This window comes from Camarhynchus parvulus, chromosome 2 (genome assembly GCF_901933205.1).
Source record: "Camarhynchus parvulus chromosome 2, STF_HiC, whole genome shotgun sequence".
Taxonomy (NCBI): Eukaryota; Metazoa; Chordata; class Aves; order Passeriformes; family Thraupidae; genus Camarhynchus; species Camarhynchus parvulus.
In genome coordinates, this window is record NC_044572.1 from 127,899,441 (window position 1) to 127,918,211 (window position 18,771).

The window sequence follows — 18,771 nt, forward strand, 5'->3', positions numbered from 1 at the left end:
TGGTATTCCTTGATTTTAGTGAATTCTGTGAAGAGACTGAAAATCTATTTTAATTGAACAGATAACTCATCAGAGAAAAGAGATTCTTTAGCTGTCTTAATATGACAAAACACTGTTGGGGTTTTCACACTTTACTAAAGACCAGGAAAGGAAGAGGGAATAGAACACTAAATTATGTCAGCTGCAGAAATGGTTCTGCCAGTGAGAAAGCATCATTAATTTTTGTCACTTAATATGTTAGATGGGAAGGTGGCAGTCTCTTTGTAAATGGAGTGGAGAAAGAAACATCTTTATACAACTCCATATATGTGCACAGCATCTCATACCTATATAGTAATATTGTTTATTAACTCACTGAACATTGAAAACCATTCCCCACATTATGTGTTGAAGTGTGAAAATTCAAAACTCTGGCTGCTATTTAGGTGGTGTGAAAGTCTTAGAAAGTAATAGCTGTTGAAGCTTTCTCTGGGAAATTTAAAGTGTTTACCAAATAACATTTACAAATCTTTGTTAAATATTTTCATTTATCAAGATATTTAACAATATCTTTCATATTGTTTAATGTTGTTTAATCCATATTTCAGTATTTCAGATAGAATGAAAGCATGTTGTATTTAGGATCATTGAGATAGTTGAGTATGGGGCTTTTTTTCTTTTTAAAATCTTGAGTATTTGATATTGATTCTGTATTACCTGTTGTTAAGTATTAATAACAGTAATATTGTTGGGTTTGAATAGATACATCAGGAACTTACTGAGTATTTTTTAATATAATTTTTGTTCCATTATATGCTTTTTTTTTCCCATGTGGCTTTGGAGAAAACATGGTTGACAAATTATATGAGTATTTAAAATGCATGGTTGTTCACATTTGCAAAATGTTACCTACTTTCACATCTAACTTCTTCACACAATCACAATTCAGTTCCTCAATCACAGAGTGATTGAGGTAGTCAGGGACCTCAGGATGCTGTCTTATCCACAAGACAGGCAGGGCCATGTAGGGCAGGTTGCCTAGGACCATATCCACATGGTATTATCTCCAGGGAGTGACTCCACAGCCTCTCTGAGCAGCCAGTGTCAGTGAAAACCTGTCTTCTGATGCTCAGAGGGAGCCTCCTGTTTCAGTTTATGCCTATTGCCTCTGGTCTTGTCACTGGGCACTGCTGAGAAGAGCCTGGCTCTGTCTTGTACCTCCAGGCAAAAGAGTCTCAGCTCTTCTTCATGGCAGAGATGTTTCAGTCTCTCCCTCACCACAGTGGCCTGTGCTGGACTGTATCAAGTAGTCTCATTTCTCTCTTGTACTGGTGGGCCCTGAACCAGATTTCATGACTTCAGCATTTATGTTTCTTGACTTTAATGTTTACACTGTTTCAAATTTTATGTCTGTGAGGTTTGCTAGGATATTTTTCCAAATTTGTTGAAAAATTTTAAGAGCTTCATTCTCCACATTAGTCATTGTAGTTAATTGTAATAATTTCCAAGAAGTTTGCATAAAATCATTAGTACTGGGTAATTGCTTGCAGATAGCTGGAATACCTTGTCTATCAGTACTTCAGTAAAGCATTTGACACCATTTCTCACAGCATTCTCAGGAAACTCTGCTCAGGGCTTGGAAAGGTGCACTCTTCACAGGGTGAAAAAGTGGCTGGATGTCTGGCCCAAAGAGTGATAAATGGAATTAAATCCAGCTGGTCAATGGTGGTGTTCCCCAGGGCTCAGGACTGGGGCTGGTCCTGTTTAACATCTTTATCAATGATCTCAACAAGGGGATCAAGAGCACCCCTCAGCAGGTTTGCAGCTGACACCAGATTGGGTGGGAGTGTTGATCTGCTGGAGGGCAGGCAGGCTCTGTAGAGGGATCTGGACAGGCTGGGTGAATGGGCTGAGGCCAATGGTGTGAGGTAACAAGGCCAAGTGCCAGGTCCTGCACTTGGGTCACAACCACCTCCTGCAGCACTCAGACGTGAGGAAGAGTGATTAGAAAGCTGTCCAGCAGAAGACCTGGGATTGCTGGTCAACAGCCAGCTGGTCAAACATGAGCCCAGGTGGCCAAGAAGACCAGTGGCATCCTGGCCTGTACCAGGATTGTGGGGCCAGCACGATTAGAGCGCTGATAGCCCTCTATGCTTGGCACTGATGAGGCTGAACCTTGAGTGCTGTGTCCTATTTTGGGCCCCTCACTTCAAAAGGACATTGAGGTGCTGGAGCATGGAGAGAGGGGCAACAGAGCTGATGAAGGGTCTGGAGCACAAGTCCTATGAGGAGCAGCTGAGGGAGCTGAGGGTTTAGCCTGGAGAAATAGAGGCTCACGCAGGACCTTGACGATTCTGTGATTCTTTCTTTTGTGAAGAAGTGGGACAGATTCCATGATGATTTAGTAGAGAAGGAATCCACAGATTGACAAGCTAACTAAATAGTTAAAGTGATCTTTTAATTTTTACTTTTTTTTCTTGTAGTGCAAAATTTCAGTTTCTAAGATTTTATTGGATTTTGCTAATCCAGTCTTTTATGACCTGTTCCTTGAATATAATGGTGGCAACGGACAGCAACATCTTTGGGCTGTGCCAGTTTTAAATTTGAATCTTCAATACAATGAAAAGTTTGTTAACCAAGGTAAGATGGTGACAGTAACATCTCTTTGAATTTAAACAATCTCAAAACTTCAAATAAAAATAATGTGTTAACTATTGTTACTGTGTTGTGTTTAAAGATAACACAACACACCATAACTTGTTTCCATTTTAAAAATGTAGTATTTGTGGGCAAGTTCTGATAGTTTTAGTGCAAGCTTTGGTTGCATACACCATTCCAATCAGTAATATGCACAAATAAAATAATCTAATTTCATTATATATTTGTGTAAGTTGAAAATAAACAATTTTAAATCCTCAGTAGTTACTGTGTGTTATACAATTATATGTGTTGTTTCTCATGCATTTCATTCTTTTTGTGTGAAACTGTCATATTTTCTAGGCAGTAATATGAACAACTGGCTTTTGACTCGTCGATTTTTTTTGGTGGATGCACTTAGTGGAAAAGAGAATGACTTGGGAAAACCACCAAGGGTAATTCGGATTGCTAGCAAAATAACAATAAGGTGATTAGCTCATATAATATATAGTACATAGAAAATAAAGCCAATGTTGCACAGTCTGCATTTTATTGTCTTAAAGTTGCTTTGTTATGTATTTTCTAATATGTCTAATATGTAATATGTTCCACTTTTTCAATTGCATATTTGGGAATGGAATGAATTTCCGTAGTTCTGATGAGTGAAAGAAAACAACCTTGACTTGTGGGAGTTAAAATCACCATGATTCCCTTCCAGGTACAAGGATCAGACCATGTTTGCATAATGAAGTTAGCAGGTATTCAGTCTCCTCTTAGAAGCAAGTTTTGTCTGGAAAAGTCTAAAAACTCCTCTGTTAATTGTTTTTCAACGTGTATGTTGCTGACTATACAAGGATCTTATTTCATACTCCATATTCTTTTTTGCAGTATTTTTACAACCTGTTGCCTATTCTGTTATACAGTCCAGAATAGACTTGTAGTCATTTAACTAAAATTGTGAGACTGCCTGTTAGGGTCATTAATGATTGCTCATCTCAGCTGGAATATATTTTGGAAAAAGCTTTTTTTCTCCTTCTTTATGTGATGTTCTCCTGTAAGATGCAGACAGGTAAAGATTGATTCAGGTATTTTCTTACAAGTAATCAATTTTTCGCATGACTTCTTTTATATATTTCTGTACATGCCTTTGTACACTCCAGTTGTACATTTAAAATGGGAAGTGCCATGTTATTAAGTTAGAAATTCACATTTTATTGATCAGTTTGTTCTGTTCATTTAGTTTTTTCTTACAAGTTTCAATGATTGCTTCCCAAGCACTCATCCAGTTGTTTTTTTATTAATAATCATGCTCTGTATTTCTGCAGTATTCGTCTGGTATCCCATACACAGAGAGGAACCATCTACCCTCCTCTAATTACTGTTGCTTACACAGATGTGCTTATCCAAAACCCTGAAACCCAGAGTGTGATGGTGAGATCTTTGTGCCACCTTCATCATACTTTTAGTTCTGTTGGAGTTCCAGTTTTTGGTAGCGGGTTATAAAAATTTAATAAGCAGTTTCTAGTTCTGATCAGTTTTGAAGTTATAAGTTTTTACTAAAACCTTTTGAAACAAATCAGTTAAATCTCTTCCTATTTTCTGTTTATCTTCAGTCTTTTTTAACTTAAAACACTTGGAATTTGAAATTGGTTTTATAATGCTAAATTAGGCTACAGTTCAAATAAAATTATACACACAAAATAACAGATGAAGGATTCTATGGAGCACTGCAAGCAAGTTACGCAAGGAATTAGTATTTTTATTTAGAACAATGCATTTAGAGGAGGTTGTTATGACACAAACATTTCAGATGACCTGTAGTTTAACTTAAAGTATTGGTAATATATTTAAAACATCCTTTAGTGTTTCATCTTTCTGTACTGAAAACCACCAAATTCTGCTGTAGCAGATGCAGAAGGGACATTTCCTACTTGTCCTTTTGTTGCCTTAATGGGCAGCAGCAGCACAGATGTCCCATTCTTCTCTCTTGCTGGTATGTTAGATCACACTGCTTTAAAAAGTAAAAATACTGATCTTAGGATGGTAGAACAAAAAAAAATTAATATTAGCATTTTTTGCTTGTCAACCTTCAACTGTTCAGACTTCCAGTAAGAACAGACATCTGGTTAGAAGAAATTTGTGGTGCTAGAAGCATTCCTTCAGTTCCATATTAGTTGCATGAAAGCAAGAGAATTAGAAAGATAGAAAAATCAAGACCTTTTTTTCCTGCCTGAGTGATGTCTTTATTTAACCACTGAGACAGCACTATATCTAGAATGTAATTAATTCAAATAGCGATGGTAGGAACAATTGTTTTCAGTTCCTCAATTTTCTGTCATATTATTTCATCCTTACATCTAGATCTGTGGGATATATTTGAGTATTGCCAATTTTGGATTTAACAAATTTTATGCAACTAAAAAGATACATTGAATTTTGTTTCCAGTTTCTGTAAGCACTGAGCTTGTAGTAACTCAGGATATTTCAACTTCAGTCCAAGTGCAGTGATAGAAGGAGGTCTGACAGGAACAAATGTTTGGGGAGCACAAGATGTTGGGAAGGAGGGATTGGTTTTGGGGGCAGGGGTGATGCTTCTTCTAAACTTAATTAGAAATACTATTTAGTATCATGCTTGTCTTAATTTTACCTGTACAGTGACAAAGACTCAGGCCAGAATATTATAAAACCAAGACAAACATTTTCTCTTCCATGTACAAATTTTTCAGACCAAAGTCAAAAGAGGTCTTAGGTTAAATTTAAGCTAGAGGGAACAATTTTGATGCTGTATGATAATTTTTATTTCATTCAAGCTGAAAAAAGCCCTAGTATCTCAGCTGTGCAAGCTTATCATGATTTTGCATGCTGGTCTAATTACATCAAGGTTACCTTTAATGAGTGATAAAAGGAGAAGTATCAAACATTCAGTGTATCCTTTCAGGACAAAAATTTCATGCACATTTGAAAGAATTACAAATAGGTATAGCTGTTAGCTTGCAGATGGCAAGCACCTATCCCCAGCATTACTGCGGGTAAAATCTGCAGTAAGAGTTGCACAGTACATGCTGGTACTGAGCCTGGCAACAGAGCACACCAGGTCATATGAAGTAAAAAAAAATCTATATGGTACTTGTATAGTAGCCCTAGATGGGAATTCCCACCAATTAAAACTGAAAGCTACCACTCTTTGTAATGGTTGTAGCACTTCAGAATTTCTATGTATATTTACTTTTTTTATTTAAATATTCAGGTTTCTTTCGCAGTCAGCTATGAGATGAATCAGAGAGAGGCTCAGATTCAGACTGATGTAAGTTGTAATTCCCTTTAATTTATTGATATAATGATTTACTTCTATATTTTGTGTTTTTAAAATATCTGCAAATCATTTTTTGTTATTTTCAGATTGCACTGGGTGTGTTGGGTGGACTGGCAGTGTTATGGTCTCTTCTCAAGACTGCAGGCTGGAAGAGGCGGACAGGAAGCTCTATAATTGACTTGCAGGTATGAACAGCTGCCAAACTGAAATGGGACATCTCTTCCTCTATTTAAGGGCACCTTAGCTGTCATTCCCTGTGATTATAATGATTTGTTTTCTTAAGGTAACTGAAATAATTCCTAGCCTAGCTGCACAGAACTGTGCCCCAGAGTTAGGCTCACTTGAGGAAGTAATTGTTTTGCGTTCTTTTTGATTCTGATATTATCATTCAGGAAATGCTGCTCTAAAAATAAAGGTATTTACAGGGCTGTTCTGATCAGTTGAGTAGAATTTGTTTTCAGATTAATTCTTCCTTGAACAACAACCAGCATGTGGGAGTTTCAGCTAGTGAAAATACCATAAATATATAACCACAGTGGAAAACTTTTGTTCAGGGCTACTTTTCAGTACTAGAGTTTCCTGTGTGAGCTACCTAGCATTTTCTATGAATGCATTATGAACATATGCATTACTTAATTAGTTTTACAGATGTTTACAGTGTGTTTTTATAATTGCAGACAGTTTTCAAGTTCTTACTCTTCTATGCTGGAGACCTCGCCAACGTTTTCTTTATCATCACAGTGGGCACAGGAATTTATTGGCTTGTATTCTTCAAAGTAAGTGTTCTTCCAGTTTTGGATGTCTGAAGACCTAGTAATATTAAATATATTTTTACATGGACATTAATTTTCTTTTTTTCTTCTTTTTTTTCTTTTCTTGTCAGACTGTTGAGGCAAGTTCTATGTAGCATTCTGGTTTGTGTGCTTAAATTTTGTGTTCATCTGTTTCTTTTTCTTAGGATTTGTTGTACTTGCAGTCTGCTTAATAGTCATTTAAAATATTTTACACGTTCATTGATCTTCTTCTGGAAAAGTTTATTCACATTTTTAATTATGTTGTCACATATGGCACGTTCACTGTTTCAATGTGCCTTTTCAATTATAGGCTCAGCAGTTTGTATCTGTCCTTTTACCTCTTCCACCTCAAGAAGAAGATTTTGTTACATACATAGCATGTGCGTTTAGTTTAAAGGTAAATAATTTTTTCCTCATCATAAAATACATGTCAGCATGCTTCTATGTATGTATCCTATTTTCAGTAGGCTTGTTTTTAAATATCTTGTACAGTTATTAGTGTGTGGATGTTACGTCCTAATAATTATGTTCTTCTGAGAATTAAGTCATTTTTCCATAGAAATTTATTTTGTGGAGTCTTTATAGGAAAATAAATGTCTCAAGAAGGTCACAAAAGAAAGACTGAAAAATCGTTCTTTCAAGGATAAAGGTATAAAGAAACCCAAATAAAATAGCATCAAATCAAGAGAACAAGTACTTCCAAATAAAATAGCATCAAATCAAGAGAACAAGCAGAATGTAAGTGCTGTGAGTTCCTGATTAGAAAGAAGAGAGATCCAAATAATTACATTCAAATATGTAGAATTCTAAGATCACTGCTCTGTCTTCATGGCACATACAAATATTGTATCAGTTGTGGATATTATACTGAATTGGAATTTGTAGTCCAGGTTAGTATGTTATGGGGAAATAGTCAGGTTTTTGTAATTTGTTACTTTGCTGTATTTTCTCCATGATTTTGGACTTAACAATATTCCAAGCTTTTAAACAAACAAAAGATTATCAAAAGTTGGTAATAAAGCTGCAGTCTCATGTACAATCAAGATATTGCTTGATATGTTTAATGAATAATCCATGCAATAACTATTCCTCCATCTTTGTGTATATGCTGTTTCTGTCCTTACTTTTTTCTCTTTTAGGCTCTACAATTTTTACACTTGCTGGTTTCACAGCTTGCTATTGATATTTTCTTTATTGACTGGGAAAGACCTAAGGGCAAAGTTCTTAAAGCAGTTGAAGGTAATTCAATCTATGCTTGTTTGTATAAGCAGCTTTGGTGAAATTCAGATATTACTCTCAGATATTAAATTTTAGAGCTTTATTGTATGTACTCTTTTTAGGTGAAAGTGTTACTAAAAGTACTGCTGCACCTGTGAGCATATGGAGGACATACTTTATAGCAAATGAGTGGAATGAAATTCAGACAGTGAGGAAAATAAATCCTCTCTTTCAAGTGCTTGCAGTTCTTTTTTTTCTGGAGGTAATATTACTATTACTATTATTATTATTATTATTATTATTATTATTATTATTATTATTATTATTATTATTATTATTATTATTATTATTACTACTACTACTACTACTACTACTACTACTATCATTTATAATTCACAACCAGAGTGTAACATAAAGGTCTGATGTTTATTTCTTGCATTCGGTATGGTAATAGTGAATCACCTTTAAATTCAACTGAAATCATGTAACTTAGTAAAATAATTATTTTAATGAATTTTTAAATTTATATGTATATATAGGTTATTGCAATATTTAATTGAGGAAGACTTAAAAAATCCAACATTTAATTACCTTAGAGATCTAACAAAGATCTCTAAGGTGATGTTTGGGGATTTTTTTAAGGTAATGAGTTACCTTAAAGGGCTTAAGAGACTGATAAGTCTGTGTACACACTCGATTCTTTATTTGCCTACTAGCACCCTCCTGCCACAGTCTACAGCTTTATTTCTGATTTCATATTTGTCTGAAATGAACTTCCTTCCTGCTAATTGCTTCAGCTGCCTTTTATTATGCAGGAAATAAAATGTGCCAGTTCTGTTCCCAATGGCAGTATGCCTCCAGTTTCAGCTTCAGGATGTATGAGAAACTGTGCTTTAACTTTTAAAAAGTGTTTGGGTTTTTCTTTTATAGTTTAGTAATTATTTCTATCTGGGGAAGTATTCTTAAAGTGTGTAGCATATAGCTGGTTTTGTGAGGTTCTTAAACATATTTTAACACTTTTATCCAATTTTATAGTCCTTTTAAAAATTTTCCTTTAAATTAAATAATGAAAGTCCTGAAACTTTCTTCATTCACTATGTGAGCATTTTTGCTGTTGGTAAATACAGGCCAGGACCAACTTAGGTGCAGTTACAAGAGAGGGAGAAAAGAGAGCACCTATTCTTACTGCACTCTGCAGCTATCTGAAAGGAAGGTGTAGTGAGGTGGGTGTGTCTCTCCTCCCAAGTGACAAGCACTAGGACATGAGGAAATGGTCAATCCACCACAAGTACATTTTGGTGCAATTTCTGTTATGAAAGATTTTCACTAATTTTTCACCCCTTAAGTATTTCAACACATAGTTGCAGTTCCTCTCATCTTTTTTATTTTAGACCTTTTTCTAGATTTTTTTGTTTAAAAAATTCAACCATACAGATGGTAGAGGAAGATATATTTCTATGCAACAAAAGCAAAATAAATCAGTCTTTAAGAGCTGAAAAGCACATGAAAATTTGCTTTATCACTGGAATATATAGTACCAAAGAGCTGAAATTTGGTAGAAGTTATGTCCCTATGCAGTACAGCAGTAGAATCTTTTGGAGTTTTTCAGTAGAACCCAATATTGACTTTTGGATCACAAAATTGAGCTCTGTCATAGTGAGCAGGCTACTATTCCCAGATCCATTTTTCATTATTTTTTTCTTACTTCCTGTTATGATGTAAACAGCAGGATCCTAATTAATACTACTCATTCTCACCTGTTGTTATATTGACCTTCTTATCTCTTCAGGTGGTGGGATTCTCAAACCTGGCCTTAATGGATGCTTCTTCCAGTCTCACAAGAAGCAGTGAGAGCTATGTAGCTCCTTGGAGCCGCATTTTAAGATTTGGTGTGTCTGCTGCACTCTGGATAGCCATTGCCATCCTACAAGTATGTGAAACACATGATATCCTGAATTATCATTTTCAGGCTGGTTCTTGGAAGCTAGAATAAATCTCTAGTCTGTCCAAACTGCTTATCATAGCATGGGGTATGTTCTTAACTGATATGTTTAGTTGTTTTAGCATAGTACACCTTTGGGACTTAAAATGAGTCTTCTGAGATATGAGACATCTAACTTTGGATCAGAATTTTAATGCTCTCAAAGATGTGAATTTATGCACGTATTTTGTTTTATTTTAAACAAGTTTGAAGAATCTGACAAGTTCAAAATAAAAAGCAGGTTCTTACTACAACTTTACTTCTTAAAGGAAGTAGTATGTCAATCCCTTTTCATTAAGTCCAGTCCAATGGTGGCCATTACAGAAGTCTGTTTTTTGTGGGCGTTAAGTACTGAAATTAATTGCTTAATAACATCAAATCTGATGAACTAATGAAAGAAAATTTCGTTGATTTATTTCAGATTATATTTTTTGCTATGATTTATGAAAGATTTGTTGAAGATAAGATAAGCCAATTTGTTGATTTGTGTTGCGTGAGCAATGTAAGTATTTCTGTGTCTCATTTGTGGCATTTTAAATAGAATAGTGTGTAAGATAGTGTTAACAATATTAAATTATATTTATTCATTTAATTTAGATTACTAGCTAACAGCCAAAGGTGATATTTCCTTCAGCTCATTTTATTGATGAACTCCACAAGATTTCAGTTAAACTTTAATTGGAAAATAATTTCAGAAGCATAGGTATCAATATGTTCCTTTAAACATCTTATTTTTAGGTTTTTTGGTTGTTTTTCATTTTTTTTTAGCTTAAATTGGTTACATGTGCTGACACAGAACCTAAAAATAACAAGTTTTAACAGAAATTAGGTGTGGAACCATTTACTGCCATTCTGTATACTGGTTTGTGTTTTAGTCCTTCTGACTTGAAAGTTGTCTTGGTTTTAATACATATATGTCCAGTTAATACATATATGTCCAGTTTCTTCTCCTGCCTTGTGCTTGTCCCTCAACTGCTGAACTTCATTTTGTCCCTCTTAACAGTTACCACCTTTTGCATGCATTTTCTCTTACTCACATCTGAACTTTCTCTTCATTACATATGGGTTTTGAATCTTTGTACTGCAGGAATTCCCTTTTAACCAAAGAGAGTGCAGTCAGAACTGATTGGATTACCACATTTGTCCAGAAATTCTTAAAAATACTGATTTACCTCTTTTATCAATCTTTCCAGACATGGTTATTCCTCTTCTGTGAAACACCTATGTAGTAGCTGGACTGTAGAAAAGAATTAATTTTGGAGTTTATGTGATATATAATCATTGTATCATACTGAATGAAGTTCTGTTAAATACAGTCTTTTAGGAGTGCAGCTGGAATCATGCATATGTATTATGTAGCACAGAAATAACCTTTGAATAAAAAAAATCTAATAGCTTTAATTTCTTGGCTCAGTGGAATTAAGCAGCAGCAGATCCCTGCTGTTGATAAACTAAACTTGAAGCTGGTATGTGTTTCTAGTTACATATAGATAAAACTGATTAGTAAAAGAGTTGCTAAATATTTATCCTCCCGTATTTTTTTCGGTATCTGCGTATTTTCTATTTGTAGCAGGACTGGCTGGTTTGACTGGTCTTTACTATGAATTCAGAAGATCAAAAATAAAGTTATAATTGTTGATAAAAGTGTCCTCTCTTCCCCCATCTCTTAGATTTCAGTGTTTCTCTTGTCACACAACTGCTTTGGTCATTATATCCATGGTCGCTCAGTGCATGGACATGCAGATACCAATATGGAAGAAATGAATATGAACCTGAAGAGAGAAGCAGTAAGTAAAAGTATTCAAGTTTATATCTGCTCAATTATTTATTTTATATAAAGACCACGCACCTTTGCATTATGGATTTGCAATTTTGCACTACATTGAACCATGTTACTTAAAGATAGCAGCTGTTAGTATGTAAATATATGACTCAGTAGTTCTTTCTAGCTCTTCATCTTTTTTCTTCTTCACTATTTCATCTTGTTACTTCTTCACATTTCAAGGATATAACATTCCTGTTTCTCTAAAAAGTATTTTTCACGTAGTTAAGAACCTTCTTTTCAATATTTAAGCTTTTCAGAAGGTCACAGCCACATTAAAAAAAATGCATACCAAAAGGCTTTTGTAAAGAGACAGATCTGAAACACTAATACAGAAACTTGTAATCTGCCAATCAATTCCTTTATTCCATCTCTTCTACTATGGTGATACAACCCATTCTTTATAGAAATTAATTTGCACAAGTATTTTTTCTAGTTTGTCATATGTTATATCTTTGCTGCAAGATCAGGAAAATATAAAATGTCTAGTACAAGATCAGAGACTGCATTAAATTTCATGACATCTTGTTTCTCTTTAGGGACAACTATGAAAGTACCTTAAATAAGGATATTGCTATTTCAATGCTAAGTGGACAGAAAAAAACCATAAGCATGTGAAAATTAAATCTCAAACACTGAAATACAGAGGAATCTTATTAAAAATGTTTTTAGGTGTTCCTACAATTTTTTTCCTAATTGCTTATTTTAATATGATTTGGGGAAAAATGGGGTTTTCTCCATGGAGATGTCGAACTTTTTATTTTCTTGTGATTTCTGAGATTTATTAAATGTGACCTGAAAAAGACATGGAAAAAGTCAGGAATCCAAACAAAGAAACAAAAAAAGTGAGACAAGTATAGAAGAAATGATAGACCTAAAAGAAAGGTCTTCAGAATAAATATCAGAGTATGTATTATTAGAAGGTAATGAACCAAACACAGGTGAAAAGAGAAATATGACTTTGTGACAGCAGGGGTCAGGATTTAATGTCCTAAGGAAATCTTGCTGCAGTAGAACAAGAGTGCACTGATTTCAAATATTTAGAGATATTAACTATTATCTATACATGAAAGAGAGGAAATGAAAAGCTTTTGCCTATTTTTGGGTCTATGAATGATATTAATAATGTTAATTTACAATTGCTTTAATTGTATAGGAAAATCTGTGTAGTCAGAGAGGTTTGTTACCAAACACAGATGGCCAGACATTTCAGATTTCCATTTCAAGAAAAATGCGACTAAACTATGACTGGATTCATGAAACCTTAACAAGAGTAAGTGAGATATTGGTATTCTTTAGATGTTATTTAAAATATGAAATTTCTATGTTAAAGTCTTGGTCTTGTTGTATTTCAGAAACGTGGTCCTGCCAGGCTTTTGGACTCATCTGCAAATACTTTTGAACAAAGCACAAGGGCCTACAACGCCATGAACAAATTTCTCAGTTCTTTTATTGATCACGTACGTATATTGACATTACTGTATTAAGGAAAACATACTTAAAGTACAGACTAAAAATTGTAAATCTAAAAAACTGTAATTCCTCTTTAAGCATATGTGCTTTAAGATTTGTTGCTAAAGATTTTATGGCATCCAGAACAGTGCTTCATTCAAAAAAAAAAACCAAAACAATTGGAGTGCTGTCCAGCAGTGCAGACTGCACTTAAAAAATGACAAATCCTTTTTTGTTATCTACTTATTTTTGTCTTGGGATGGACCAGTGGGTTTTGTTTCATTCATAAAGATCTAAGTAGCTGTACTTCACTTTGTAGCAGGTTTGAAATCATAAAACAAGAACTAGTGTTTTTGTTACAGGTTCATAAAGAAATGGATTATATCGTCAAAGATAAGTTGCTGCTTGAACGAATTCTTGGCATGGAGTTCATGGAACCAATAGAGAAAAGTATTTTTTATAATGGTAAAAGGATGTGTGGTATTTGTACTATTTTAAGTATCCTGGTTTCTATGTAGATTTCTTTCCCAGGATTTCCAATCCAAAACGGACTTCACAGCAGGATAGATCATTGAATAAATACTTGTGAGGGAGGTATTTAAGAGAAGTTCTTTAGGTTATAGAAATCCTGTTTATAATTTGTCATTTGACTGTGATATTTTTTATTTAAGGCAGCTGAAAGTGACAGATATGCACATGTTTATGAAATTCATAATCATAAGCATTGATAGAAATACATTATTTGATAATCTAGACTGCTATGGTTCCCAGAAGTTTAGATATAAATCAGGATTTCATGGCACTGAAATACACAATTTATAATGAAAATACACTGTTTCCAATCAAACTTGTATTGGACATTTTTTGAAAAAGCAGGGAAAGGGAAAAGAATATGTTTCCTGTAATTGTTTACATAGTCTTTTCTCTTATAGAAATGTTGCTTTTTGATAAAATAAAGAGGTAGATAAATGGTCTAGAGTACTTCGGCTGTGCAAAAGGTACTTTCACCTTAAAAGACCCATTTTCTGCGGAACCATTAAACAAAAATAATGCAAAACTCTGAACCTCCTCCTAAATAAGGCATTTAGCATATGTTTTTTATGATTTTGTTGAGTTGAGGCCAGAGGTAACAGCTACTAAAAATTTCAATGACAAGGAAGCTACATCTGCTTCTTGATTTAAAACAACTTTTTAAAATAATCTGATTGAGATTTCAAGAGTAAATAGAGTTGTGTATGGCACATGGGTTTTATCTATTGTGTTCATCAGCATGATGCCATTTTATAAGGAGAAAGTTTGTATTATTTTTCAATAGAATGACAGGACTATCTCTGTGTTGCCATAGAATGTCATAAATTGCTCTGTCTCTGATCTTCTGTTTTCTTATCAGCTTCCTTAACACAGACTGATGAACTCCACAAATTTGCAACTCACAGAAATACTAATTTTTTTTTTAATGTTCTCTATCCTAGATGAAGGACACTCTTTCACTGACGTTCTCTATTACGGCAACGAAACAACACTGCTCATCTTTGATATCCTGTTTTTCTCAGTTGTGGATTTAGCTTCCCAAAGTTTTGTTTTAGCAGCCATTCTAACATATTTGCAACAAGAGGTAAATTTCAATTTAAGAACAAAGTAATGTTTTTTAAATGGGTGTCAGTATGGCAGTTTAAATAGTTAACTAGATAACAAATGCAGTGAGTTAGCAGTGTGCAGTGAGAGAAGATTATACTGAGACCTTGTGAAATAGTTTTGGGATTTTTTTTGTCAAATAGACTTGTGAGAAATTCATTTTGTTTTGTTCACATGGTGATCCTGAATGAAAAGGTTAAAAATAATTTTTAACAGAAAACAGGAATATCTGTTAAAATTATTCTCACATAATTCTATCATAATTTAGGGTACACAGGTAAATAAAGGAAATGTTTTAAAAATGCTAAAGGAAATTAAGCACCTAATTCATATTATTTATGATTTAAAGATGATCTGAATTTACTACTTATGTTAGATACTGAAACATACTAGTATAAGTATTTCTTCATTAATACATGCTTTCCAAATGTTCTTAGATATTTCGGTTTATTCGTACTACACTTGGGCAGAAGAATTTGGCATCCAAAACCTTGGTGGATCAAAGATTTCTCATTTAATTGAGAAGATGACAAACTGTTAAGGATTTAATCATGGAAAATATGAACATGATCAAAGCGTCTCTGACCTGCAGATTAATTGTAGTGCACTTTTCAACAATAACAATGTAATGGGTTTGAAACTTGTCATTTTTTATATTGTGTGCTATTAAGCTTTATTTTTCTGTATTTATAAGGGTTTTTTTTTAATTTGTGAACACTAAGCCATAGGCCTTTAAAAAGAAAGTTTCATGCAGATAAGACAGAAGTAAACTTACTGTTGTTATTATTAGAATAATATTAAAATTATTGTATGGCTTTTGATAAGATATGGACCACTGACTCTGAGACAACAATTTGAGCAACTGATTGACAGAAGAGGTTGCCAACTCTGAAATTCTCTGAAAATACCTTAAATCTTTGTTCCTTTTTTGAAGTTATTTTGAGGTATAATGTTTAGCAAATATATGTCGACTTTTACACAGCACAGCATTTTTTCTGAATTAGGTGAGTATTTCAGGAGGAATTTTTAAAGATCACTTATTTGCAGCGACCCCCACTTGAAATTTTAATGTTCCTGTCTTGTGTCATACAGTATTGTATAATTCTGTCTCCGCTCTTGGAGTTTATCATTGTTTTTCTTGGATGTGGCCTACACATGACATCCCAAACATGTATTTGAGGTACAGTTGTGTTACAGTGATGTAGAGAAAGAGGCTATGATAGAGCAGAGGAGATGGTCATCAGCATTTGGGATTTGTTCTTGATCTTCTGTCTTGTGATGCAAGATGTTCAGAGAAACAACAGTAATTATTCTGTTCACTTTTTCCACACAAGTGAAATTGAAGCAATTTTTTAAAATCTTTTTAGAATTGTTTTCACAGGTGCTCATGGTCTCTTAATTTTCTGATTTTATTATCTCTGTATATAACAGACATAATCATTTACTGTCATCATATTTTTTTAGTTTAGACAGATTAATAATTAGTAATTAATAATTACTCAAGTGCCAAGGGAGATTGTGAATGGCCTTCAAATCACCTTAAACAGAGGTGTCTACCTCCCATTTTTGTCACTGAAAAGTCTCCCTATCTTTTTATACTTCGTGTTTTTTCAGTAAATGGTTAAACATGAATAGTGTTTGCTGGGTTTATAGCTATTACTTGTCTTTAGATGATTCAACAAGAGACTTACAGGAGCAAAAATACCAGAAAAATATCAGTCACCATCATCTCGTGTTTATTCTGAAACAGACTGAGGACATGACTAGTTGAACTTAGCAGATTTCCAGTGCAGATATGCTTATCTGATTTGAAGCAACATTACATTTCAAATGGTTTTTGGTTTTATAAAGAGGAATATGTTCTCATGTTGGTACCATGTCATATCATACTAAACTGAGAGTAATATGGACATAAATCTCACAGTTGCTATTGCTCCACTGCATTTGCTTTTGGTGTTGCAAAGCCTGTGGCACTTGCTAGTCCCATGCAGTTGTAGTGAGTGATAGAACGTGCCTGCCAGTAAGGCTGTGACCAGAGAGATAACTGAAAAGCTGATTTGCAGTGGGACATCCATTTATTAATGTGCAGGTTAGCATGGGCATTTCCATTTCATGCTTTCCTCGCTTCTCTCTGCTTATGGACACAATTCTTAGTTTCTTGGTGTACACTGTGCCTCAGAAAAGGTGGTTTCTAATGGAGTGAAGTGTTCAGGATAAATAAAATTAAGGTTGTTGGATTTATAGTGAATGTAGTAACTAAAGTGTCCATTAGGTTCTGGATCTGTTTAAACAGTCAAAAATCTTATTTCCACTGGGAACCATGACTGCATGACCTCATTAGTTGTGAGGTTTCTTGTCAGTGATCTACTGAGAGCCAAAAGTGTAAATTAAGCTAAGGAGCCATCTGACAAAGAGTCTGCAGCAGGACATCCACAAGGCAAAGTTAGCCTCACCCAGTGTCCATGTATTTCTTTAGTGGATATCTTTGCATAGCTTAACTAAACTTAAGTCCTTACAAGTCCCTGCAAAGTCAGTGTATGAGAGGAAATAAAATCTTTGTCATGTGACCATTTTTACAACAGTTGTGACTAAAGGGGTGTAGGGAGTTGCTGTGGTCCATTAATGAGCAAGGGTGACCCTGGTGCTGTTGTATTGCACTAAGACATGGATCTTACACAGTGCAGTGCCCTAATACTGGTCTTTAGACCACTAGAACTGTGGATAGAACTGCACATCACTGTCAGTGGTCACAGGCACAGGCTTGTTCTCTCTGAATTCTGGTGATGTGCTCATGATCATGAAGTGTTTCTAGTGCCACATCTCAACCATACCTTCTCCAGAGTGGTCAGATTTATGACCAACTCCAGAATAACTAAACTAACTAGACTTGGGTGAATCAGAGAATGTCTGAAAGCAGAATGAAGATGTGGTTGTACCAGCAGTACCTGCAGAAATGGAGACATTTCAGCATGGGAGCTCTCACTGTACCCTGTTCTCAATGCTTGTGCTACCCAGGTACACTTCTCCATACAAAACTCCTGCTTTGAGTTTGCTTTAGATATGCCTTTAATTATCTGCTACACAGTAGGGCACATGAAAGCTTTAATGACCTTGCATTTTGCAAGAACTACTGCTAAAAGCAGCTCTTCTTAACAGATAAATGATAAATTAATCTGAAAACATCCTGTCAAAACAGTTCAGTCACTCGGTCCTCTCTTTCTCCTCAGTGTACACACTACTCTGTTTTATTTTTCCAGATCATTTGTCTAAAATGTTAATATTCCTAACATAGGCACTCTACATGATTTAGGAAATAATTACAGGAGTCAAAAGCTCCAGGAATTCAAAGAAGATTTTCTTCACTCTTGCTGTCCAGTGAACACTTGGAACATGTTGGCTGAGCTTTGTTCCCCTATTCCTTGATATTTGTTCAGGAAATATCAAGCTTGATATTTGTTCAAGAAATATCCCTTGTGGTTGTACTTCCAGCTTAATGGGTTTTATTTTTTTAACATTAATATGCATCTACAATGTGTTGTTCATGTGATGAGTGTCTTTCAGGTTTCTAAATGTTCTGTTTGCCCACATGGCATTTCAGTCTCTCCTGTCTGTTTCTCTGAGCAATAAAAAGTGTCAAAGATTTGAGACAGGGTTTTTTCCACTTGTTAATTGAGTTGACCCAAACTTAAAATGTTTCTTCTTCCATGCACGTGAGAGTAGGGCCAGAGGCTGCTGCTGGCTCTGCAGTCCAGAGAAGCTCTGTCAGAACAAGTGTGAGAAAGGAGTTTTGCAGTCCATGCAACAATGGAGGGGTATGGTTTTGGATAGTCAAAACTAATGGAATGAGATGGTTGGTTTTTGCCAAGTTAGATACCAAACAAATTATTTCTACCAATAATTAAAATCTGTATGTACAGACAAAGTAGAGTAACTTCAAAAA

General features: G+C 34.6%; 1 protein-coding gene across 4 annotated transcripts in view; it reads left to right on the top strand.

Annotated features, from left to right (window-relative positions):
- The window catches only part of TMEM67 (transmembrane protein 67), a 32,428-nt gene extending 13,858 nt beyond the window's left edge, over positions 1 to 18,570 (top strand). Inside the window, exons 11-27 of one of the 4 annotated variants that reach the window (XM_030943468.1) lie at positions 2,463 to 2,619; positions 2,980 to 3,103; positions 3,942 to 4,047; positions 5,864 to 5,920; positions 6,016 to 6,114; positions 6,607 to 6,705; positions 7,034 to 7,120; positions 7,863 to 7,962; positions 8,064 to 8,203; positions 9,731 to 9,871; positions 10,344 to 10,424; positions 11,593 to 11,709; positions 12,901 to 13,017; positions 13,100 to 13,204; positions 13,559 to 13,661; positions 14,669 to 14,811; positions 15,269 to 18,569. In XM_030943468.1, the coding sequence (XP_030799328.1) occupies positions 2,463 to 2,619; positions 2,980 to 3,103; positions 3,942 to 4,047; positions 5,864 to 5,920; positions 6,016 to 6,114; positions 6,607 to 6,705; positions 7,034 to 7,120; positions 7,863 to 7,962; positions 8,064 to 8,203; positions 9,731 to 9,871; positions 10,344 to 10,424; positions 11,593 to 11,709; positions 12,901 to 13,017; positions 13,100 to 13,204; positions 13,559 to 13,661; positions 14,669 to 14,811; positions 15,269 to 15,349 (1,857 nt within the window). In that variant the 3' untranslated portion in view covers positions 15,350 to 18,569. Of the gene's footprint in view, positions 1 to 2,462; positions 2,620 to 2,979; positions 3,104 to 3,941; positions 4,048 to 5,863; positions 5,921 to 6,015; positions 6,115 to 6,606; positions 6,706 to 7,033; positions 7,121 to 7,862; positions 7,963 to 8,063; positions 8,204 to 9,730; positions 9,872 to 10,343; positions 10,425 to 11,592; positions 11,710 to 12,900; positions 13,018 to 13,099; positions 13,205 to 13,558; positions 13,662 to 14,668; positions 14,812 to 15,268 lie in introns of all 4 variants that reach the window. The other 3 variants (XM_030943466.1, XR_004060521.1, XM_030943467.1) reach the window with 3 other exon arrangements.
- Positions 18,571 to 18,771: the final 201 nt, after the last annotated feature.